General features: G+C 39.4%; 1 protein-coding gene across 1 annotated transcript; it reads right to left on the reverse strand.

Annotated features, from left to right (window-relative positions):
- Positions 1-1561: 1561 nt before the first annotated feature.
- On the reverse strand, positions 1562-25957 carry UBXN4 (UBX domain protein 4). The gene is made up of 13 exons (XM_075001553.1): positions 25829-25957; positions 15132-15234; positions 14144-14172; positions 12672-12790; positions 10434-10584; positions 9856-9964; positions 7238-7292; positions 6857-7021; positions 6145-6272; positions 4876-4978; positions 4235-4366; positions 3176-3384; positions 1562-2133 (listed from the first exon to the last, which is right to left on the reverse strand). Exons 1-13 carry the CDS (start codon positions 25908-25910, stop codon positions 1995-1997), a joined length of 1524 nt encoding a protein of 507 aa, XP_074857654.1. The 5' UTR covers positions 25911-25957; the 3' UTR covers positions 1562-1994.

A 25957-nucleotide genomic window follows, 5' to 3' on the forward strand; every position in this document is an offset into this window, starting at 1 on the left:
AGCTAATATTGCTGATTTAATAAGTGCTAAGTGATTAGCCTTTTGGTTATTTAGACACCAATCTTTACCGTTTGTTCTTCACAATTTGAGGCAAATGCTAATTGGGACTATGACAGCTTTTGTTTTGAAATGTGTAAAAATCACTGGACTGGAGCAGAGAAGTGTAATTTCCTCTGTCTCCCTCGTTCTAGATGTGTCTCTCTCTGAGACAGACACTGCTGCTTTGACAGTTGCTAGTGTTAAGCAACACAGGCTGTACCTGTGAGGAAATAGCTTATTTCCCCCTTGTATGCAACTATTTTGATTTAATTTTTATTATGTGATCAGTTCTATAAAAGGTCTTCAGAATGAACTATATAGCCAGTTTAATTTACACTATTTTAAATACTTCACTTTGATTCTCAGACAAGTTCAACTTTTACAAAATTGGAATGCATTTAATAAATTCTCCTTGAATTTCAAACAAAGCTTTCAAAAAAATTGATGATTGTAATAGCTTATCTTTTCCATTATATCAATAGGAGTCACATTAGTCTTTTAAACCTCTGATAGTTTTTCATAGGCCTATGTTCAAATTACAGTAGTATCCAAAGGGCTCAAAGTTCTAAATACTGTTGAAGTTAACACATAATGAAAAATTATAAATGAGGGACAGAGTTTGGTTTGAACAACATGTTCAGATGACAACAGCAAAAAATTAAAGACTAATCTCAACTAAGTCTTGATGAGTTTTTGTACCAGCACCTAATACACTGCTCTAAAAATCTCAAGTGTATCAAACATCTACAAAAACTAAAATTTGATTGTGGTAAATCTCCATTTGCTTCCATCACTTATACACCTCATTTAAACTTGATTCTGACAGATTGTCTTGTCTCCCCCTTTTTAAACACTCCTTTGCTTTTTTAGAAATATTCAGTCTGACTACACTGTCATTTCACCTCTGTTCAAACAAACAGGTAATGCACATTAATTTTGCTTAAATAAGTCAAGTATAGATTGAGTTTGTACACAAGTTGTTCTGGTTAATCTAAAGGCACAATGAAACTGATGCTGCTGTGGCAGCTATTTTCACTCCTTTAAATTAAACCAGTGCAATCATCACTAAGCCTGTCTGACACACACAAACTTAATTTTTTGAGTTTGAAAGAAAGCTCTAGTATGGAAAATTTTGTAAATGCTTTGGACAAAGGGTATGTCTTGAGGGAACTAAGCAGTAATAATATAATGGTCTTTTAGGTAGTCTGCTTTCTTAGCTGTGAGAAAATCACAGCAAGTAGATGGGAGACAGAACTAGCATCTTGTAGCTCTTCCTCATTATTTTACAGGTTCCCTTGAAAGACTTATGTACACAAGTCTCACACACTACTGGAATTACTTGCAGCTACTATAAGCAAAAAGTCTTGACATACTAGATAGTTAAAGTAGCCCCTCTGGAAAAGACATCAGGAAATAAGCAACATTTCAAGATCCAATCAGTTAAATTTACCTTTTTTTAGTGTTCATTTTAGGTACACTTAACACACTATCCTACAAATAAACGTTACACAAAAACAGGAACTGTTGTTTTTTGAAAAAGTTTATTGAGTACTTGAGCATTTAAAAACTACAAGTTTTGCTGGCAGTTGCAGAAGCAAGAGAAAATTAAACAAATATTTGCTGCCTAATGCTTCTGACACACTCCACTTACTCACTCATTGGCTTACCAAGAACTCCATTTTAATGCTGAGTCTTAGACTGCTGTAGCAGAATAGTCAGATTTAAAAAATGCCTTCCCAGATGGCAGTAGGGCTAGTAAAGGGTTTGAAAATTCTATCAGCATTTAATTCTGTGAAGGTTTACCATATTAAATAGCATAGCTCTTTAGTTTTGAATTAAGCAATTTGTATTTCAGTCATGGCATACAAAGTAAAGTACTATAGTTCAGTCACTGTAACCCACAAACCCCATTAAATCAAATAAAGAGAAACAATGATTACTGCCTAGTTACTCAATTACATTTGTTGGGTGGAATTTCCATTCCAAGTGTTGTTTTCATCTTCTCCATCATCTTGAGTCCTCAATCTGTATATTTTTCCTTCTTTTTTAAAGTCCTCTCCCCGTTTTTCCAGTACTCTTTTCCTGACTGCTTGTCTAGATGTGAAGAAAAAAGTAAGATGTTTGCTTAACAGTGATTGCATTTATCATCTATTTTACTACACCAAGTCTATACTTCATTTTGAAGTTTGTTCTGATAAACAAGAAGTTACAACGTGTTTGTCTTCCTAAAAACCACAAAGCTCAACTTAGCTGAAAATATTTGACTTTAGTAGCCATACAGATGCTCCTCCATCTGTAATAAACATTAGCTATTGAAGTGATCGTCAAGCCAGCTTTATGTACTTGAGCTGAGGATGGAGAGAGAGAATTTGCAGCTGCAAGGTAAGGAGAAGTGAAGCAAGTGAAAGATATCTTCAACTCTCATGTAAGGTGATATTCCTGTACAACTACAACTTGAGGGAAGTAAGGAAACATGAAGAGAACAGTGTAGGATACTTTAGACTCAGAAGCTCCAGTCTTCCCAGTCATGTTATTCTTTAAAGCTACCTTCTCCTGAACTGACTAGTTATTCATGCATTTAAAGAAAATGAGTTCAACAGGGCACTGGAGTTTCATGGTATAAGCTAGAATCTTATGGATGAAGGCTATGCCCCCCTGCTCCTAATATTGCCTACTGAAAAACTTCACACATTCTATAGCTATGGAGAAGGGATATTTCTCCGTGAGATCATTCCTAGCCCCAAAGTAAAGGAGAATTCTGTTTGAGATGAGCTGGGAGAAATTTCAGTCAAATAGGAAATTCAACTGAATAAAAACAAGTAAAAATATTTAATGATTTTTTTCATGTATGGAAGTCAACATATTTGCTTTGCTCTGCTCTACCTCAACATGCATCACAATCCTACCTCCAATTTACAGATGGAACTAAAGCAAACAAAGAAATGGGGCAGCTGAGCCAAAAACTGAGCCCATGTCTCCAATTTGCAGTCCAGTAGCCTCGCCTGCGCACTAGATTAGAACATCCTTCCTACCTCACCAAACTACTGTTGGAAACTAGCAAGGACACTTCAAAAAATATGAAGTTTTATAGTCACAACTATAAATTAGAAATGACACATGAATCAGATCTGCTTACCTGCTTGGCTCAGCTGTGTTAGAGGGTGAAGGATTTGAATGTTCTTGCTGACGTCCTGCTGTTACTGTGGGTTTAGAGGGGGGAGGGCTGGTAAATAAGAAGTTGCTAATAAACCTCCAGACAGCTATGAGTGGATATAGTATTGTGCCCAAGAATTTCCACAGGTCTCCACCTGAGGCCTGTACGACTGAAGCAGCAGGTCTTCCCGCCTATTCAAGAACAAAAGGAAGTTAAAATATTAAGAGCTATATACATTTAGAATATTTGAAATGCCACTGGTTGTAAAGTAGCTCAATACCTACATATCCAAATATTTATTTGTTCCCAAATATCCATGCTAGAGATGAGTGCAGGGCACTGACCACAAAACTGGCTTAATTTAATTTTATATGTGGGTGAATAATATTCACACAGTTTATTCAGCTCTTTCTGCACCTGTCAGTTCTGGGTTCTCTATCATGAGCCTTGAAAGATCTACCACAGACTTAGGAGAGCTAGAGAAAAGGATAGGCTGAGTGACCAGCCTAGTCACTAGAGCCAGCACAGGCAGCAACATGCTCCTATTTTGGCATTTCATTACCAGTGCACTATGGTAGTAATTTTGTGAGAAGCACTTTCATTGCTCATCCTTGATGCTCAAGAACAATGCTAATTTATTTTTAAATACTAGTGGCCAGGACTCAATGAACACACTTAGCATTACAAAATGGCTAATTGTTAGCTAGGGGAACACAAAAGGCAAGGGTGCAAGTCTAAATTTCTAACAAGTCTATTTTAGCAGGTTCTCGTTATTAAACGTATTTATTTCCAAGTGTCCTAAATCCTGACACATTTAAAGCACAAATCTCTGTACAATCTTAACTACTGATGCCACTAATTAACAGAACACCATGACAAGAGTCACCTGTCCAAACAGACAAAAATGTATTAAAGAATTATACTAATTGAGATTTTGCTTTGGATTAGTAATGTAAAATGGAGAGTGAAGTCTGAAATGCACCTGTAATTAAAAATACAATACTGTACTTATCTGTGCATGGAAAAGAAATATATACTTGCCGGCAACAATACTATTGAAGCACTTGGTACAAGCTGTAGCTCCACTAATTTCTTTCCATAATCATCTTTGGTAAACTCCCTTCTGGGAAACATTGTAGCCAACGAAAAATTACCGTAAGTGTTGCCAACAGTCTGTAAGAATGCAACAAGCTATTAACATTTTGTATACAGTTACTAACTTTACAGAATATGAATAGATTGGCCATTTCAAATATGCCTTCCTGAACAGCCCCATGCTACTATTTCAAATATAGGAAAACTTCACCTAGCAAAAGTGCATGAGTTTTCCATATTTTCCTCTCATCACCCACGTTCTTTATTAGATTCCTTCCTCCTCCTTTCACCCCACCCCATAAATGCTACTCTATTAAAACTGCTAGGTGATGCTGTAAAGGGTTCAATCAGAGCTCCTGGTATATACAGGAGGACAGAAAATACAGTCCCTAGACTAGTATTCAGAAATACAGACAAGTATGTGCCAGCTATTTAATATACTATACAACTTTGAGCTCAACATCAAAAAATTTCAATTTCTATAAAACAGGGACGAGTGTGTCAGCTGTTATAAATAAATTGAAGTGTTCGGGGAGTACCTCTGCTGTAATTAGAAAAAAGAGAGAAAAGGGTTAGGGTTAATTTACCTGTGAAGCAAACTGTCTAGCTTCTTCCAAGGGGGCTTCAGAAGGAAACTGATTAGTAAAGGAAGATCCATCTGGGAGGCGGAACTGAATTCTTGCTATTGAACTGTGGGAGACATTTCAATTTTAGGCAGTACACACAAGAATTTTAAGTAGGTGTTCTTTAGCATTCAAATATACACAAGTGTAAAAATTCCTTTCTAAGTTATTAAAATCAGACTGTCAGTATGGATCCACAAATGCTCTGGAAAATAGCAGCCAATGAATCACAGACACTGTCCTCACAGAAATTAGCTTTAGGTGTAAGGCTGTACAAAAACAAAGATGCAACCCCCACCCCCTTAAGACATTTGACTTAAAAATAGGGAGTATTGATCTGTGCGAACAATCTATTCAAACAGAAGGGCTGTGCCTATGCATTCGACTGTTGGTATGTGAGACATCAGGTTCTTTTCAACAGCAGTGTCTGCTGAGGTAGCACCTGCACCCTAAATGTCTTTGTGCTTGAGGCCCAAGGACATGTAAAGCAGGCTAGGCCCAACCATCCCTCACTTCCTTTGCCAATACAGAATCCAAGAGAAGTGGGATTCCATCATAGTGGGGAAATTGGATGGGTCATGGAATCCATGTGGACAACACATCAAAAAGACCAGTTACTACAGGGTAGGTAACTAAAAGATACCGCTGGATTTCTAATTCAATAATTTCTAATACTACTAATAATAATTCAATAATTTCTAATTCTAAGTCAACATAGGAGACATTTCACAAAATTCTGGTAAGTCCTCTGTCCTTTTACATATTGATGATTAAGACTGATTTGTAAGCAAAATCATGCTGAGAGACAGATTCAGATTAAAAGGAAAGGATTTATATTCTTATGCTTGTTATAGACCTACGGCCCTAACCACCACAAACTAGATGTCCATAGAAATAATGCAAAAGTAAGAATTAGTAATGTAAGAAAAGAAAATTTGTCATACTAATGAGAGTGACCTCTGTACAAACTTCAAGCTGAAATGAATGAAAAACAGACAAAAAGCTTCTCTGAGTTAATGCATAGGGAAAATGTAATAATTCTGAAAAAGATTTTATTCCTGCTCAAATCTGAGCACCTCCATGATTAGAATGTTTTAAGCAGATAACTATAAATATGTTTCTGGAAAGAATCTACAAGTTATCTTAGGTTCCAGTAAAAAAGATGCTACTTCAGAGCAGTTTCCTCACCTCCTTCCCCAAAAATATATAGTAATATATTGGTGTAGTTCTCACCTTCTTTCCTTCTGAGAGGCTTCTCTTCTAGCTTCTGCTTCAGCCTGCTTAGCTTGCTGAGCTGCAGCTTTTGCAGCTTCTGCTTCTTCCTTTGTCTTTGCAAAACGAGCTGCTCTTTCAGCACGATCCTTTAATGCAACAAACACAAATCTATTAACTTGTGCTGTAAATTCTGCCTTAATTCCTGTTCAGAGTAACTGACAAAAATCTGTAATTAAAAATTTGCTCTTGACAAGAACTGAGGGAGAAACAAGAAACCAGGGTCCTCAATTTGCAAACACTGTAGGAAAGGAACACTTTCCCCACTCTGAAGTGTTCAGCTTTTATCTAGCTATTTGATAAGTTATTCATTGTACTGAATAGCGGATTTCATGCTTGCTTTTGTCCAAATTGTTGTATAGCACTAATGCAAGTCCTAACTTCTAATCTCAGAATTCTTCATAAATTACACGTTGAAGTTCTAAGAATCACCTAGAAGGTGGCATTTCTATTGGTTAAGATGACTATTCCACAAGAATTATTTTTGGAGGCAACTGCAAAGATAGTGGCAGTGTCCAAGGTGATCACACTATCTCTGGCTGGATTTCTGAACCATTTAACAGTATGCAGTCACTCTGGTGCCCAATAATGCCTCTCATGCTAGTCTCCACATTGCTCACAAGTTGCTAAATCCCAAGTAATATGATCTCTATTTAAAAAATAAAATCTTTACCATTGCAATCTGCTGTCTTATACGTTCCCTAGCCGCTTTTTCTTCTGCCTTTTCTTTGTTCCTTTCTTCTAATATTCGCTTTGTCAATTCTTCTTCATGTCGTCTTTTGTAGTCCAACATTTCTTTCCCCATTTTTCTTCGATCAACTTCTTTCTTAATTTCCTTCTGAAAGAACAGAATTACACAATACGGATTTCAACCATCAAAATACTGCTTTTCAACAAGAGCACAATTTGATTTTAAACTGGAGCCAACACTGAAGATAAGTAGATTTAAAATACAGCCTAATTATTTGAGTGTTATTTAAAGAAAGATCTCAGAGATAGAATACAAAACAAAGTAAGAATACCAGTGATAGCACTACATTTAGTCACATTTTACCTGTTCGTCCTCTTTCCTTTTCTCTTCTCTTTTTTCTTCAAGTTTTTTTGTTATTCTAAATAAAAACCAAGATTAAAAGAGAACTTAACTGTGGTTTATAATGTTAAAATTTTCATTTTGACTTTTGAAAGAATCAGACAATTCAATTGTCAAAAATTCTTAAGGAAAATCATGAAAATGATTATGAATTTAGGACTATTTTCATATTTTCTGGAGCCATTCTGCATTAACAAATAGGGTTTGCCTTGTATGGAACTCTGAATGCTGATTCACCAACCAGTTTCTGTTCTCCATTTATCATTAACTGTCTCAAAAGTCTTAGAAGCTCCTTCAGCCACAAAATGTGATTTTTTTCCCCCCATGTGGTATAAATGGAAGAAAGAAGGAAATGCCATAACAAATATCCCTAATTCAGCAGCACCAGTATCTGGAGCACTGCATATCCCTGACTGCAACTCTATCCATAAAGAGAGTTTAGGGGAGCTACAGAAGGCCCTTGCAATTCTGCAGGTTCCCCAGGGCCACACTGTTTCTTCATCCAGTTGAACTCTCCCTTTCAACCATAGTAAGATCTTTGTCCTTTTGGAACCGAACTAGGAAACGGCTAGACATTTATGAGATATGTAAGTGATATGTAGTAGATTCAGGCTGGTGTAATTACCGAGGAACAACATGGAGGCTTGAGAGCAAAAACACTCAAGTAGTTGTATGTGCAGAGTGAGAGGCTGAGTATCTGGAAAATTACCTCTAAACCAAAGGACTTGGGCAGCTCCAAGAACAAGTCAAGATCATTGAATCTGAGCACCAACCCAGACACCAAAAATTCAAATCCAACCCAGCACACATTGCTCTCGTTACACACTGCAAACGTGTCAAAGCACAGCCATTATGCCCATTCCAGAGGAAAGGCAATTGAACTGGGACTATTAGCTCTGCCACCGGTCCACTGGGTAACTTAAAGCAAGTCACTTCACCTCGTTCTGGCTCAGTTTTCAATCTATTAAACAAGAATAATGATATAAGGTGCTTTGAAATCTAAGCACTATAGGACTTTTGATTATTAACTAGCCCCAGCAGCATATCTACAGCAACCTTGGGTAAGAACAGTAAAAGAACCCTAACACCTATCTACAAAGTGTTTAAAACACTAAAAGTTAAATGGCAAATTCTGTTTACAGAGTAACAATTCCCTGATGATAGCTTGTGTCCCTTGAAAATGTTGAATTCACAAAATTCAAACATCTGAAAACAAGGCAATACAGAATTAAGGTAAACATTGCCAGAACCCAGCTCTAAGTTCATTGAGTGATGTCCCAATACGCCCATAAATCATGGGAGGAAGACCCCAGTGCCTAGGTACACAGGCAAGTCACACAAATGTCTTTTTAAACTATGCAAATTGGAATGTACCCCTTTCCTTTGGTAACACACGTGGGGGAGGAGGGAGACAGGATTCAGACCCAGATGAACACATATCACTATTATGGCTCTTCCAAGCTGCTCCGACAGAGCTTGTATCATTCTGTACAGCTACACCTAACACAATGCAGCTGGTGTGTGCACAGATCATTTCCCCATGGTGCTAACGGGGCAAAAGTTAAGGTCATAGTTATTTAACAATTCTGTATTTCCAAAATTTTCACAAGTTTGAGAACTTGACATTCTAGAAAGGTCTGGACTATTCACAGGCAACCTTAGCTTTGTGAGGTGTGTCTGGGTTTGTTTGTTCCACCATTTAAGCCATACTACTGAGTAAAAGGAATCCAAATGTTAGCCAGAGGTGTAATTCTCTGAAAGAACAAGAATTTTTAATTGTTTTAGGAAAAAGCTTTTACTTCACTTTAACACTTCTCAGCCAGGAGTTACTAAGGAGTTAGATCTCAGTTTTAGGTGTGTTTCGGGCATTCACTACACAATATTTGCTCACTGGCAGTAATGCACTGAGGTCTTCCAGAACCCAGTCCACCTGTCTCCAAGTTTAATATCGTTATTTTTCTTGGACTACAAAGAGTAACACGCTCTGCTTTGCATTTCCAAATAGTGTCACACAACATTAGAAAAACATGAATAGGTCCGTTCAACTCCCAACTCTCAGCCTCTCCATTAACTCCTATTATTAAAAGATCTGCTTCCATTTGATAAAACATTCCCTTTAAGAGTTCGATTCAACAGCAAAAAGGCTGAATAACTGAGTCCAGGTGTGCCAAAAAGGATGCTTGCTATGCCACACTTATCACAGTCAAAACGAGAGAGTCTGGCTTTTCATGTTTATTTAATCACCGTCAAGCAAAGAAAGGCAGCTGAATGAGTGCACAAAGAGCCAGTTCAAATTAAGAGCATTAGAATGTTACAGCTTTGGCTCTGAACGCGGCACTCAAATTGTCACAAGGCAAAATCCATTAGCTGTAGAATCTGAGAAATTTGACGTTTTACATAAAATAGTAACTGTTTTATCCATTTTCTAAAACACATTAAAACATAATTTAGAACACAAAGTATTATAATCACGCAACTTTAGTTCTTACTACTGTTTTTACCCAAAGAAATGTAATAATTAACCACAATACGTTAGAACACATAGAAATTCTATTAATTAAAAAAAACCGCACGAGACAAACCTTTCCACTTTGGTTGTAAGGTCATTCACAGGCTGTGGCTCAGTCACTCTCTCATTCGAAGAATTAGTTGAGTTGTGAAACAGATTTGTCTGGGCTGAATCAGCCCTATCTTCAAGTTATTTAGGATGTCATACAAAGGAGAAAAAAATGCATATGTATCATTGTAAGAAAAGCTTGAGCGCACTCGTTACTGTTTTTGATAAGAACTGCCATCCAAAATACATATATGGGATGTGTGGTAGGACAACTGTTTACCAAGCATTAATTCCTCTAAAAATAAAGTTTTGCTAATAAGTTCAATAACCTAAGGCAGAACAAATATTTAGAATGGAAGAACTGATTTTAATTTTTAGAACACTGTAGTAAAATTTATTAATTACTGTCTTACAAGAGCTGTATTTCTTACTTAACTAAACCAATGTGAGATGACAGGACTTGTGGCTTTTCCAGTAGACTTTCTGCAAAATTTGCAATGAGAAAATACTGACATCCCAACAAGGACACTAATGTTTTAACACCTTTTATGTTGTCAATATTTCAAGCACAAACTACTGTATACAGGAGTTGTTAATTATTACCAGCAGAAATGCTTATTGTCTCAAGTTGTGTTTCACAAAGCTCTACCATTCTGGATGGAGCATTTTCAGAAGTGGTGTTATCCTGGAAGGAGGGACATGGAGCAGACAACTCACTCTCATTCTCTGATGCTTCATTTTTCACTACATGCATCTTTGAAAGAAAAATAAAGCAGTGATACACAAGATGACAAACTTTTGTTTGCACTCCAAGCTTCACACTTTAGCCTTATTAATTTTTTTTTTTTGGTGGGTCAAGACTAGCCTTGTAAGCCCTATCCAAAATACAAAAACAAACACTCAAAAAATTACCAAATATATTATATCACAACTGTATTGCAACTTTGTTAACCTGTATGTACAGAAAGACCATGAACACCATATTAAGAAATGTATGTTTCCCATACATAAACATTTTGTTCCACCTACACTGATAAAGAAAAAAATGAACCACATTTGAATAGAATTAGTGCTGAAATGCAGAGTGTGTCCTGTGTTTTTAAAAACCTTTAATGTGATAAAAACATGAACAAAGTGAGCGAGATAGTATCTTTTCCTAGACCAACTTCTTTTTGCTCAAGACAAACTTTCAAGTTTGCAGAGAGCTCATCTTCAGGTCTCAGAAAGATACTAAGCCTAAACAGCCTGGTGCGGGGGCTTAGATCTGCCACACAGAAAGATGCCTCTCCCACAGCAGAATGCCCCCTCTACCAGCATCACCAGCAATGAATTCCACAGGTTGATTGTATGTTGTGTGACATTCTTCCGTATATCAGTTTTGAACCTCTTTATTTCATTGTGTCACCACTTGTTTTGTGTTACAGGAAGAAAGAAATAACACTTCCTTATTCACTTTTTCCATACCATTAGTGACTTTATAGACTGCAATCATATCCCTCCTTAATCTCTTTTCACAGATGAACAATCTTAAAACCTTCCTTGGTGTTCTTCAGTTTTAATGTATCTTGTGTGCGATGGGGCAACAAAAAGTGCACACATAGTACTCAAGGTATGAGCACACCACAGATTTACACAGTGAAACCATGGTATTTTCTCTTCTGTGTCCTTATCCTATTGGCTACTAACACTGTTAGCTTTTCTGACTGCCACTCCATACCAAGCAGATGCTTGTAGATAATGCAGGTAATTCTGTTAGAGTCAACACAACAGACAATGGTTCAGCAGTTGAAGTGCTGGACTTGAAAACCAATATGGTTTCCTTATGTAGGTTCAAGTCCTGCTCACAGCCAGGCCTGTGTTTAGCTAACAGTTTATTAGATAAGAAAAAGATATGAAAGTTATTGAGTGGTCAAAGTAGTAAAATATAGGTGTAGGTGAATCATTGACTATAAATCCAAATAGTGGAGAGAAATAGTAACCTACCAGTTTCCCAAAATCTCTCAACGCCATTCAGAGTAACTGGGAATCTCTAGCTTAATCTCCATCATTGGAGACATTTAAGAACAGGTTAGATAAGTATCTAACTGGTATGATACAGATGGTGCTTGATCCTGCCATGAGGGCAAGGGACTGGACTTGATGACCTCTTGAGGTCCCTTCCAGTTCTAATATTTTGATTTTATGCTACCCTCACATTGTAAAAACATATCTAAGTCCTGCTAAAAGAATAGCACGGAAAAGAGCAATCATTAAAAATTGTTTAGGACACCTATCCTTTTTGTGGCAGTGAACTATAGGTGTTCTTAACCTCTGGTGACAACTAGTTTACTTTATGGCCACATCTACACATGCCCCTCCATTTTGGAAGGGGCATGTAAATGACGGATTGGAACTAGTTAATGAGACGCTGATGTGAATATTCAGTGCCTCATTAGCATAACATCAGCCAGTCACACTTCAAAAGTGCGGCTTTTGAAACGCAAACTGGCCATGTAGAGACAGGCTCTTCTAAATAAACCCCAGGCTTCGAAATTCCCTTATTCCAAAAACGAATTAACAAGTTCCAATCTGTGTCATTTATATACCCCTTCTGAAAGGGAAGGGCATGTGTAAACATGGCCAATATGACTGAACAGTTTTCAAAACTAGTACAGCTTGGCATAAATGGGCAGGGTAGAAACTTTGCTGCTTGGGAGTAAGAATACCGATCCAGTAAACCCACCTCTGTCTGATCATACAGTTGGACCCAATCATGTTTACTGTCACGAAGAAGTGAATGCCACAAGCCCTCCTGACACTATTTCAATATACTGAAAAATCTGGCATGTGAACATTTGTTACCTGTTGGACTTTGTGGATTCTGTTAATAAGCTCCTCTGCAGAGACACTTCCAGCAATTACTTCCAATGGGATTCCATTGTCTCCTATAAAGAAGCTGGATGGAACACACACTACAGGATCTGCACAGTAATAGTAAAGGCCAATAAATGGGTGTAATTAAAGCATCAAGATTAAAGGAAAAACTAATGAGAAAGCTATTAGAAAAGGAGACTATGCCACATAAATCTGAAACCCCCACTTCAGAAATGAAGAAGAAAGCCTAGTCAGGAGGCCAGGTCGACACCAGACCTTAAAGTCGACTGTAAATATGCAATTCTACTATGATACTTGCGTGGCTAGAATCAAGTATCTACAATTAACTTACCAGGCCATCCTCACAGAAGGTGGTCAACAGGAGACACTCTCCCATCTATATCGTTTACTCCTTGCAATACTGAGGAGTAAGGGGTCAACTGTCAACCACAGATCGATTTTGCATGTCCCTATTGAGCATGCAAAATTGAATCCTGGAAGGTCTACCCTGACCAGGTCAATCTTCCACATAAGGAAGACATACCCTAAGTTAACGCACTTCTTTACAAGGCTCAAAAGAAAATCATCATGCATTTATCGGAATTCAATATTATTCATGAAAGAATGTATAAATATTCCAGAGCAGTGCATTATGCATAATGGTATTACAATAACTAAATTATGTTTTAGATCAAGAAGTGTCTTATTTTTAGCATTAAACAGAATATTAAATTATAAAAAGAAATACATTACAATCAGTGCACATTTGAGTGTCATGTGACACTTTACATTCTAGTTGCACTTCAGTGAACACTGGCTATTGAAATAACCGAATAAAAGGGAAATATTGAAAGTTATCTTGAATATAAAAGGATTTTTTTAAAATATACTCGCTTTTCTTCTCTGTCCAACTATCACAGAGAACTGTATGATTTAAATGGAGGATTATTATTATACATAATGAAGTTACTCCTGATTTACACCTGCATAACTGAAAGCACAATCCAGCTCCTGGAATCAGACTAACTTTATTCCTCAATTCTCCATTTTTGGTAATTATAAATATTAGCACAGCTACATCTCTAGTCGTGGTCTTTTACGTATTCAGTAAGAGAGTTATTCCTTTTATGTGGAAATATGATTTTTTTAATTTAGAGGCTATTACATAATCAGTTACTGAACTCTAATTACATAACTTTACTTAAATAATTGAAAGATGGTATCTGGGCATAATGGCTTTTTATTACCTGTTAAATATTACAGTGTAGAAGTACATGTAACTACATATTAATTATGTATTCCTACACTATAATCTTCTCTACATATTCCTATGCCTTATGAAGCTATTTTAACAGTGTGTTTTATTGGAAACCTTAATCCTAGAGACAGGGCCCTGTATTTGCAAAGAATAAGTATCTCTAAAACAAAATACAACATCTGAATTTATTTTAAAAGGATACAGATCTGCGAGAACTGGAGACATGCTTCACTGTATAAAGGAAAAGATAAGTTAAGCAGATCATCCTAATCACTTTGCATCAATCACAGATTAGGAGGACTTACTCTCCTCATATCATAGCCTATAACACGTACTACTCATTGTACATGGGACTGTTCCAAGATCAAGAGATTATGAAAAATGAGCTTCTGCTACATTTTCTCATTAATACATTGGCCATAGTCAACATTCCTGTCTATTGCAGCAGACTGTAAAAGTTCACACTAGATTATTTTAGTGACACAATATGGGGAAAAAACACAAAACCCAACACCATTTTGGATCAGTGGTAGTACACACACCAGACTCACTGACAACTAGCATAATGAAATTTACAAAAATTCTCTTTTGAGTGCTCCAAGACAATGAGATTTTTGTGAATTTCAATATATTGTCTGCCTACAATATGGAGCAGATGGGTAAAGTCAGGGATAATGCGACAAATATGAGTAACTCAGTGAGGAACACCGGCATTTTTGTGCTCTGTGCAGAGCAAGGAAACCCATTTCCTGGTCTTGTTTTGGTTGGGACATCCAGCCTGCAAGATTTTGCAATTTCTGTAATTTATGGAAATTTCTGAACAAGCTAAAATCTGTAACTTGACAAATTTAAAAGTCCTTTGAACACCCACATTTGTTTGATTTTGTAACACTTCATTATTGTGGTTCCTCTCTCAGAAAGGACAAGGGTTAACCACACTATGATTTGGCTGTTGATTACATTACTGAATCAGGAACGTCACCAGGGTGGTTTAAAAACTGAAATAGATCATATGTACCCTCTGCTAATTTTTTAGCCTCCAGCAACACCATGACCGTTTAAAATTCTTCTGATGCAAGGTGCTAGGCTATAGCAAATAGGAGATACCCTGGAGATGTCTTAAAGAAGTAGGTATTATTAACCAAAATTGAAAAAGGATATACACGTAAAGTGTTAGAATGTGACCAAACCTTTTGATATCAATTTTAATGGCAACGAAACCATCTGATGCTGCTTCAGTCACCTTCTGATCCTCCCAACTTGCAGCCATCCGTGTGGATTGTTCATCATCACCTGCAAGAGATGTGCCTTATTAAAAACATGAGGCTGAACATATCACAAACTACAGGTTTTGGTCTGATACTGGGCTTACTAAACATAGATGAATTTGGCCACAAGAGATTGAAATCTTCATAAAATACAAGGTTTAAAAAATTTATATATGATTAAGTTATTTGTTCTCAACCACAAGCAGTAGTTGCCTTTGAGACTTAAGGAAAAGAAGGTTAAAACAAAACGTAAACATCCAAGAATTTAATTTATTAGTTAATAAAACAAACTTGAGAAACAAAGCCAACAACAAAGGTTATTTTCTTAGAAAATGAACAGAAAAAAACATGCCATGATTTGAACAGTGGAACGTATTTTACCTGTGGCTATAAACATGGACATTAAAGAGTCCTTGCACATTCTAAACTAGGAATTGTCAGTATTAATTTGCTGAAAGCTAGTAATGGTATTTGCTAATGAATTCTAGCAGCCTGCTAAAATGTTCATTAAAATCTGTCTTCACTTATTTTTTTAAATTTAAACATGTGTTTTTGAGATTGGTTAATTAACTGTTTTTCTCTTCCAACAAAGTAACTATGTAAAAAGCATGATAATTTATCTCAAGCCTCATGCGCACAATTACTACAAGACCAAACAAACAAATTATGTACCAAAATGTCAAGTTTTTCCATCATATATATATGGCAATAGGGTAATACAGTGTTCAAAGAAACTTTCGTTCTAAACCTCTGTTTACTTAACATCCCTAAAAGTTACATTTTTGGCAGTTCTCATGCCTGACAGACCAGTTAACTATCTTCAAACACTTTTTCTCTGGTTTAACTCTAGATTTAAATCTTTTAGTCAGTCAAACATAAGTCACATGTTCTGCTCTATACAAGAGAGAAGTTGTGAAAAGTGCATGTTATTTTCTTTGTCCTACTGCGGTTTCAAAAAAAGATCTGATAACTAATGGAAGAGCATCAGCCCCTAACACCAACATAATGAACTGAAATCACCCTCTTATTGAGTGGAACCTCACACAGATGTTAGGATAAGCATACCCCTCTCTTGCGATGTTGCTTCAGCTATAGGAGCTGATTTCCCCTCCAGCTGGGGAGTACTCGACCCCCTCACCCCACCCTATTCCACTCCTTCCCCCAAGACCCTGCCTCACCCTTTCCCACCCAGTTGTGACTCCACTCCTTTCCCCCAAGTCCTTACCCCATTCCCAATCCTCTCCCTCCCATTCAGAACTTTCCGAACACAAGGAATCAGCTGTTTGTGGTGCTTCAGCACCACTGGAAGGATGGGGGAGAAGTTGGTCAGCAAGGCCACCAGCAGCTGAGAGAGAGAGGGCCAGAGAAGTATGGGGGATAGCTTGGCTGCCAATGAATGCCCAGCACCCACTAATTTTTCGCCTTGGATGCTTGAGGGCTGGCCATACAATTGGCACATACGGCTTCAGGAGGCTCCCAGTGAGTGCGTCCATGCTCGTAAAACACAACTTTTCTGTTAGAAAAGACAATGTCTACAGGTCAGGGTTCTATTTTGAACTAATAAAGCAGGAGGCATTTAGCTATACATGCTACATCAAATGTGTACAGAGAGGATTAAATATTAGTTGACCTTAAGCAGGCTGAACCTACTTGTTCACTTGTAATAAACAGGCATACAGAAAGAACTAATCCACAGTCACTTCTCTTATTTAGAGCTATAGCAATTCTTAGTAGTTTGGAACCCAAGATATTCTCTCTTTTGTAATAAGGACTGTTTATATAAGTCTTGCTGTTTCACAAAACTGCTATTTGGCACTCCACTATACAAATATATTATCCAATGACCACAAGAAAACTGTTACTTTTACATTTCTCACTTAATAGTCTATTTAGTAGTTGTTACTATTTCCTTTTAAAACGACAGCTGGGATTCTGCTTCTTTCATCAGGCACTGCAACTTAAGCAGATCATCTAGCCTTACTGCTTCCTTGAGGAGGGTTGCTTCAAAACTGCTATGCTCTGAAAAGTTTTATCCAACCAAATGGATGAACTTTTTTTTTTTGCTTGTTCTGTACTCCAGGAATTTGGAGCCATTTGGTTACTACATTATTTCTCTCTCTCTTACCACAAAAAGACCCCTATAATTCCATTAATAAATTCTGAATTTTATATATATATATAGATTGCTTGATCTGGGAATCTTTTGGATTGACACATTTGTCTTCAACTTTTAAGATCAGTGCCCGAGATGTCATTTCTAAGCCACTGCTGAATAGTGCTGGCTTCTCCTTGCTTCTAACTGATTAGAGACAATTAGGCTCTTCACTGCAAGCTTTCTCCAAAAAGGACACACTATTATCCTATTTGATAACTAAAAATACCTACAGCCTTGCTGAATAATATTAGCTTTTCCATGTAAGCAACAGCTACAGTTGCCAAAACAATGCTGTCAATCACATGAGAGTTGTCCACAATATACCATGTGTGATCCCAAATGTGAAAAAGTCGATGACCTACTTTACATAAATCACATCTTGTGTCATTTACTCTAAAGTCTATGACCATCAGTGGAGGAGGATTTTTATCTTTCATCTCCCTCTTATTTGTTTTTACATACAATCCTCTCTTCTTTCAGGCTTAAAGTTTAATGTTTCCTACTGTGGTAAAGGTTTGAAATAAAGTTAAAATGACTAACAATCCAAATGCATATAATGACCATCAGAAGATCCAAGAGAAGTTTAAAAGGAGTTGTTAATTGTTTTACACTATTTTGTAGAATTACCAACTGGCCAAACTATCTTGGGACATTGGCTCCTCATGGTGCCAGAGAGCTCACAGGTTTCTAAGGAAAAGTGTCACTTTAATACTTACAGCAGATGATTATGGGATTTATATAGCCTCAATAGATAGCACTCACCTTTCCAGCTTTCTGGGTAAATATAGTTATCTACAATGAGAAAAAGTCTGAAAGGTAGTCATGTTAATCTGTGACTTCAATAAACAACAAGCAGTCCTGTGGCACCTCGTAAACTAACACATTTATAGGTGGGTTTTACTCATGAAAGCTCATGATTTAACAAATGTTAGTCTCTAAGGTGCCTCGGACTGCTTGTTACAATGAGAAAGGATGATATTTTCCACATTATGCAATGGCTGTAGAAAAATGAATAATTCCAGACAAGAGAGAGTGTCTTTATTTTGTGTCTTGTACAACCCACTGGTGAGTAAAAAAGCATTTCCGTAATAGGCATCAGCCGTCAGAGAGCTCAAATCTCTTCATTCTCTACTCCTTTATAAACACGGTACTTAAGCAGTTCTTAAGGATTAAGGGGTTAACTGGCTCCTAAACCAAAACTTCTGTATATTTCTTCTGAGCGGGTCCACCTGTGGCTCCAGGGGTGGCCGCTGCTTAAACAGAATTGAAAAAATAAATCATGAGAAGAGCCATTTGAGAAATAAATTTAAAAATAAATCATGAGAAGAGCCACTGAGCATTCGGGGCAATAGGGTAGGGAGCCCAGAAGCGAAAGCTGACTGGGCAGGGAGCCGCCCTATGTTGACAGAAGTCAGCCAGCAGGAGAGTAGGGGCAGGCCATGCAGCCCGCCAAGGCGGCAGTGGAGAGCAGCGGAGAAGCTGTGTGCGCTGAGGCAAGTTAATTCTTGGAAGGGAGAGAGGAGGGGGAGAGAGGTTAGGGCTCATAAGGGTTAATACTAAAGGGTGGAGGGGAGGTTGGGGTTCGGGGGGCTTAAGCCGGGGGGGCTCAGAGGGGTTAATGCTGAGGGTGGTAGGTGGAAGGTTGGGACTCAGAGGGGTTAAGTCTGGGGCTGGGGGGGTGAGTTTGCAGGATGGTAGGTAAAGCCTGGGGGTGGGGGGCAGGTTTGGGGGCTGAGGTGGGTAAAGCCTGGAGATGGGAATAACAACTGTCTAACAGGTACAAATAATTGTGTGTGTACCTGCACTGCTATTAAAATAGTGGTGATAAAAAGCACAGTGTGATGTTATTTATGAAGGACTGTCTCATATTCACACACTTTGAGGCTCTTGAAGGATTGATTTTGTAACTGAATTTGAAAAAATGGCTTCTCTCATGATTTTGGTTGCAGACCCCTGCCTTAGGCAATTTATTCTAGTGTTTTACCACTGTGACAGTTAGGAAGTTTTTGCCTAATATCCAACCTAAACATCCTTGTTGCAATTTAAGCCCATTGCTTCTTGTCCTGTCGTCAGAGGTTAAGGAGAATATTTTTTTCAGCCATTTCTTTTAAGAACCTTTTAGGTACTTCAAAGCTATTATGTCCCATCTCGGTCTTCTCTTTTCCTGACTAAACAAACCCAATTTTTTTCAATCTTCCCTCACAGGTCAATTTCTAGACCTTCAACAATTTTTGCTGCTCTTCTCTGGACCTTCTCTAGTTTGTCCACATCTTTTCACTGTTGTTACTTTGAAACAATGTAATCAAAGCCATGCAGAAATGCACACACATATGGTTAGGGTTACAGGTATTGTAAGAACCTGAATTCCACATTTCCTGATTTATTTAATCACGGTGAACACTGTAATAACATTTCCTGTTTTCAATTTTTATTTGGAAAAGACAGTTCAATAGGTATTTCCCAAACAGCACAATATTTATTTTAATGTTCAAACCTTAAAACCAGACAAACAGATTTTCTTGAGCTTTCAGCTCCCCCTCAAAAAATCACCTCTGAGACAAAGAAAACACATGGGAAGTTTCAGTTTAAGTGGTACTGCTTCCAAAAATAATCAGTCTTTAAAAATATGGCCTTATAAACAAAAGTGCCTTCTCAACTCTAGAAACATAAGTAAAGTCTGGCAAGAACGAACACTGTGAAGCCTGGTGTGGACAGTACAGAATACAGAAAGGTATGTGAACAGGTTATGCATCAAATGAAGGATTAGTGTTAAAGGAATCAATTCCAGCTAAAAGTGAAGCAGAAAGCTTTGTATCTCTGCAAGTCAGCCATCTATGAGATGCTAGACCAGGGTTCTACAAAGTGAAAATAAAGAGTTCTGTAAGATAATTCCTTTGCAGCTCCCTGGCCTGCCGCTGCTGAAACAGGAGAACTAAAGTTAATTGGTTTAACAGCCAGCAGGGTGGCAGGAGGGATCTGGCCATAAAATCAAGTGAATTTAGTTCCATCATTTGAGCGGCTAAGGGCCCCTCACTCGCCCTGCTACCCGAGCGGCCACACCCCTTTGGTGGCTGAGGCTCAGCTCACCCCTGCCAGTGGGCCACCTCCACGCCAGCGTTCCTTCCACTGGAGCACACGGCCACCTGTTGTAGGCTCCCCAACCAGCGCCATGGATGGGCCAGTTTGTGGCCGAGATGGGTAAATCATGGAGATGGAGAAGGCAAGTTTGGGGCTGAAAGCGGTAAATCCTGGGGATGGTGGGGTGGGTTTGCAGGATGGAGGGGGGGGTAAAGCTTGGGGACAGAGAGGAGGATTCAGGGGCTGAGGTAGGTAAAGCCTGGAGACGGGGGTGGGTTTGGGGGCCCAGAGAGTTAGAGCCTGGCAATAGGGTTCTGCAATTTTTTTTCACATTTAAAAGGGTTCCATGGCCAAATAAAATTGCCGAACACTGTGCTAGAGAATTAGCTTTTGGTATTTATTATACTGCATCTTCTGTACAGCAGTTATTTGAGGCCACTGATTAACATTTTAGTTTCCCAAACCTAAATCTCTCTAGGCTGCTTGTTTTTTCATGCAAGTCTCCAATCCTGGATTTTATTTAATGTTTCAAACCAATTTATATAGGTAGAGCACTCCCAGCTGTTTAAAACGTGCAGCATGTTCCTTTATTTGCAACGTCACATGAATTCCTGAGTTTACTGACATAATATGCTTTTAATACATCTGCCATATTTGAGCTATATCATTAAGCTTTATAAACTACAAACACAAGTATTATTTAAGGTTATTGTGGAAAGAACATGGCACTGAGGAACCTGAATTATTAATGTTCTTATGTAAAATTCTTTTTTGATATCAAGACAATCATTTAGTCTGGAAGACTGAAACCCACAACAATCCTTTTCCTGACTAAAATACTTTAAAATCACTGGGAACAATAATCCAGTCCTTTATACTCTATTGCCTGTTCAATTATAATGTTAATCCTAAAATTAAGCTATTTCTATTTTTGTTCTCTCTCTCCTTCTTCCGTCTCTGTACAAATTATTGACAAACCTGTGGATGCAATATGATGGTTTAAAAATGTTTTCTCACTGATAGTGCAGTTCTAGAATAGTTTCATTGACTAACAGGGACAAAAACTTTTACAGAAAACTATTCTAGACAAACTACAAGTTGACAGCACAGCTCTACTAACATTGTTAATAGAAAAACTTTCATGTACAGGAGCAATATACGTGTTGTAGCAACAAAATGTGAGTTTGTCCCTCTGCCTGTCCATCCTCTTTGCCCACATAGCCACAGTGAAACTGCTTTTTGGTCAACCAAGTCATAAAATAATTGTTCCATGAATGGAAGGCTTCCAGGATGACTCGGCAGGAATGAGCAGAACTCTAACCTTTTCATTTTAGAGATGAGAGCAGTAGTACCAGCACAAATCTCTCCTACAGAATTTCCATGAACAAGATACTTGAAAAATGCTAGATACTTGCAATAAGCAACCAATTTAAAATCGATGTAGTCATGAACTTATCCACAAACTGACACATACACATAACTACAGTTTGGTCATGCTTATGCAAGCAGGAAATGGCATACATAATTTTAAAATATTCACTAATAAATAAAGCCCCTTAAAATAAGGTTCAGTACACACTTTCCATTTACAGGTATACACATACAAGATTTTAACACACCCGTGGGAGCAATATGGTGGTTTACAAATGCTTTACATGAGTTATAAGTGAAAAGCAGTCTGAAACTTTTCTTCACATACTAGATAAAAATCACTTGGGTCTACCAGAGTTAGGAAACTTTTCCCAAAATACTTTCCTCTAGGACCAAATCAAGCCTCCTCTCTTGCAAAGGGCTCCACAAAGGTAGAACCCAGTGGAAGTCTGGGAATCTGCCCATATGGAGTCAACTGCAGAATGAGGTCCCAAACAAGAAAAAATTCAACCCAAAAGACAAAGAATAAAGAGGGTTTTCAACCTGAACAAAATTATTATCTGACAGAACATTACAATTAGTTAAATGTTAAACTACAGACTTAAGCTATCTCCCTGCAAAGTTTACTCAATTTTTTAATGAATTTCAAGACAAGATAAAAAATCTTTATGCCCTATTAAAGTTGTCTGATGTGGTGCATTCAATGTTGTGATGTTCTTTAAAAATAAAAGTTACTTGACATTCATTCTAGGATTTGTTCTAGGCAGTGTTGGTTACTTGATTAGTGTTATCTAATTTTTGTATGAGGTGCCCAGAAGACTTCAAGCCACAGAGAGCTTCACTACCAGTCATTAAAATAAAAATGATCTTGCATAAATACATGTGGAGATAGTGTAAGAAATAAGAATGTAACCATCCTCTTCCAATTTCTTACATTTTCTAGATTGTAAAGTACCATATATAGTGTGTGCATGTGTAATGATGGTAAGGAGGAAGCTGTACCCAAAGGCTCAAAAGATCATGTAGGCTGCAAAGGTAGAGTTCTGAGTGCATACAATATTTGTAGCCACATACGCAAAAAATGAGCCTCAGATACCTACATCCACATATATGGATATCTGTGAATATTCGCAAATTTGTGGAGTAAAATTCTGAGGAGTAAAGGGACTTTGATGCTGCCCAGGCACTTCGAAGTACTGGTGGGTTAGCCGCAGCTACATGCAAGCCAGCAGTTCAAAGTTTAACACTATGAAGTTGCCACGGGGGAGAACTAGCTTAATGAAGGACTGCATATGCACCACAGCACTTCATTAATAATCTCCCGACACCTTACTTACCATGCTCCCTTCCAACTAGTGAGCTAGTGTAGACACAGCCTGTGTTCCAGGAGGAAAACTTCTTACACCTCCCTCACCCCCAGGAAATTTGCTCAGCTCCTATCAGCTGGAAAGATCATGCAGTATTGATTTCTGGCCAATAGGAGCTCAGAGATTCTGCTGCAGCAGTCTGGGGCTTCTGGCTCTTGGATTGCCTCCTGGACACAGCCTGCCTCTGTCACCCACCCACTCATACACCCCACTTGCTCTAAAGACCTGGTACCCCCTCCTACTTCCTTCCGCCAGGCCAGAATCATGTATCCCCTCCAGGACCCTGCGCCCAAATCCCCTGCCCAAAATCACAGCTCCCTCTCAGACTCTCCACCTATACCCCTTTCCCAGGCCAGAATCCTCTCCTGTACCAATACTTCTTCTCAGACCTTGCACTCCATACTCCTGCCGCAAGTCACAACCCCCGCCCCTTCAACTAATCTCCCTCTCAGTCCCCATAACTTGTCCTGCAGCCCAGTCCTGACTTCCTTTCTGCACCCAACATGCACCCATACCCTGAACCCCCTCCACAGGAAAACATGGCCATTGACCACTTCACAAACTTTTGGAGTGCTGCCCCAATCAAAAACTCTTGCCCACTCCTGATATACATGAAGCTCTGTAGCAGTGATATGACTTCAGAGAGAAATGAGTGCGCACTATGACTGGGGACACTAACAAAAAAGGTTGAAAAATGGGGCAAAAGAGACAGCTGAATAAAGGAACAAATAGTTGTATAAACTATTGATGGCATTGCAAACAATAGAACTAGGATACTGCTCCGGGAGGGGTACAGAGAGCTGCAGGCTGGTAGCACTCACTAGTAGACAACCTAGCAACTCCATGAAGTAGGATCAGGATAGAGTCTGCACTGCACACTACAGAGAATCTATGACGGCATAAAAACTACTGAAGGTGCTAAAGAAATCATATCACATCACAGACCATTATAGGAGATATGGGAACTGTACAGGGCAGTCCACAGGGCTATATAGGAGCATGTGAGATTTAGGACACCCAGAAACTGCAAGCAGCAGCACAGAGGGCTATATAAAGTCAGTACAGGAAACCATAGGGACAGGGGATGATATACAGACCAATAGGATCAAGCTACAGTATAGCAGGCATGGGACCTGCTTGGGGACAGCACAGAAAGTAGTAAGAGAACTGAAAGGTCAGGTGACAACATGGGGGCTTAAGGACTAATCTCAAGCAGCACAGGTCATACAAAGGACTACAGGCTCAGGTGTTGGTAGAGGGCTTCAGGCCTACCTGGAGCAGCACAAAATGCAGGTCAGGTGACAATATAGCAGAGATGATGTCTGTCTGAGGCAGTACAGGAAATGGGAATGGGCAGTGATTTTCAATGTTTTCTCATTTTGCTGATCTCAAACATTTCAAATGGAGATGTGGACTCCTTTGGAAATTGCAGAACAGAGTTTTCCAAATGTGGCCACCTGCAGCTTTCCTTGGAGCCACAGCCTTGGCCATCCTCCCCTTTCCATGCAGTTCCCAGATGCACCATTTTGGTGTTTGATGAAAGCAGGGGTTTGGCCCCGCTGCCTTCCCAAAGACAGCTAAGCATAACACTGGAGAAGCAGGCAGCTAGTACATTCCTCACCTTCCCAGAGATGACGGGTCTCGGGCTTAGGGCTTCAGCCTGAGGGTGGCAGGCTCTGGCCAGAGGGCTTCAGGCTCTCACTGCACATCAGCAGGCCCCAAGCTCTAGCCATGGGACTTCAAGCTCTGTCTTCATCTCCCAGCCACAAGGCTTCTGGCTCACTCTGGGGCTCTCTGACATCCCTTCCTCACCTCTGTTTCCCCCCTACTCCACTGGCCCCTGTTGCCTACCTCAAGCCCCCATCCAGGGCTTAGTTTGTTCCCCAGACTTGCTGTGAAACATAATCATAATAAATATACAAATCACATGTCACAGCAGACTTACTACCAGGTAACAAATAATGTACTATGATTTGGGCATGTGAATGTGCATATTTATTTTTCCTAAGAATAATTAGGAAAAAGTGTGAGTGGCCACCATGAAATTTGTCCTGAGAACCCATAGACCCAGACAGTGAAAACTACTAGTCAAGAGTAACAACCTTTTGTGGACCCTTTGGACATAATTGCAGATGCCCCCGGAGTCCACGGAGATGTGACATAAAAGACTCGAGGGCTTGCCAGGAGCCGCAGAGAGGGTAGCATAGGGGATTACAGGGTCAGGAGCTGGCATATAGCCAGCATGGGGCTCGCCCGGAGATAGCACGAAGCACTAGAGGGTCAGGTAACGGTATGGCCCGCTGGAGTTCTGCCCCAAGCAGTACACAGCACGACGGGCTCAAGAGAACGTAGAGGGGTGTGGGGCTGGGCCGCGGCCGGGCCGGGCAGCGCACTACAGACTCGGGAGGAACTACAGCCGGCCCGAGGCGGCTCCGGCCACTACAGGCTCGAAAGGGGCCACAGGTAATGCGGCGACGGGGCGCAGCAGCGCACGACGGGCTCAGGAGACACATGCCCGCCGCGGCGGCCCAGCGGTGGCGCTACAAGGGGCTCTCCAGGGGCGGCCGGCGCTGTCCGCACACGGGCTGCCCCAGACGCTCTTTCCGGCTGCCAGGGCGGAGACAGAAGGGCCCCGCTCCGAGCCGTACCTGACACGAACACCACGAAGACCGAACTCTGGCGCTTGGCGGCGGCGATGGCGGCCGGGATGCTGCCACGGAACCACAGCATGGTGCCCCAGAACCCAGCTCCCTGCCCCACTGCCCTCAGCCACCCAC

The sequence above is a fragment of the Carettochelys insculpta genome, chromosome 8, assembly GCF_033958435.1.
Source record: "Carettochelys insculpta isolate YL-2023 chromosome 8, ASM3395843v1, whole genome shotgun sequence".
Taxonomy (NCBI): Eukaryota; Metazoa; Chordata; order Testudines; family Carettochelyidae; genus Carettochelys; species Carettochelys insculpta.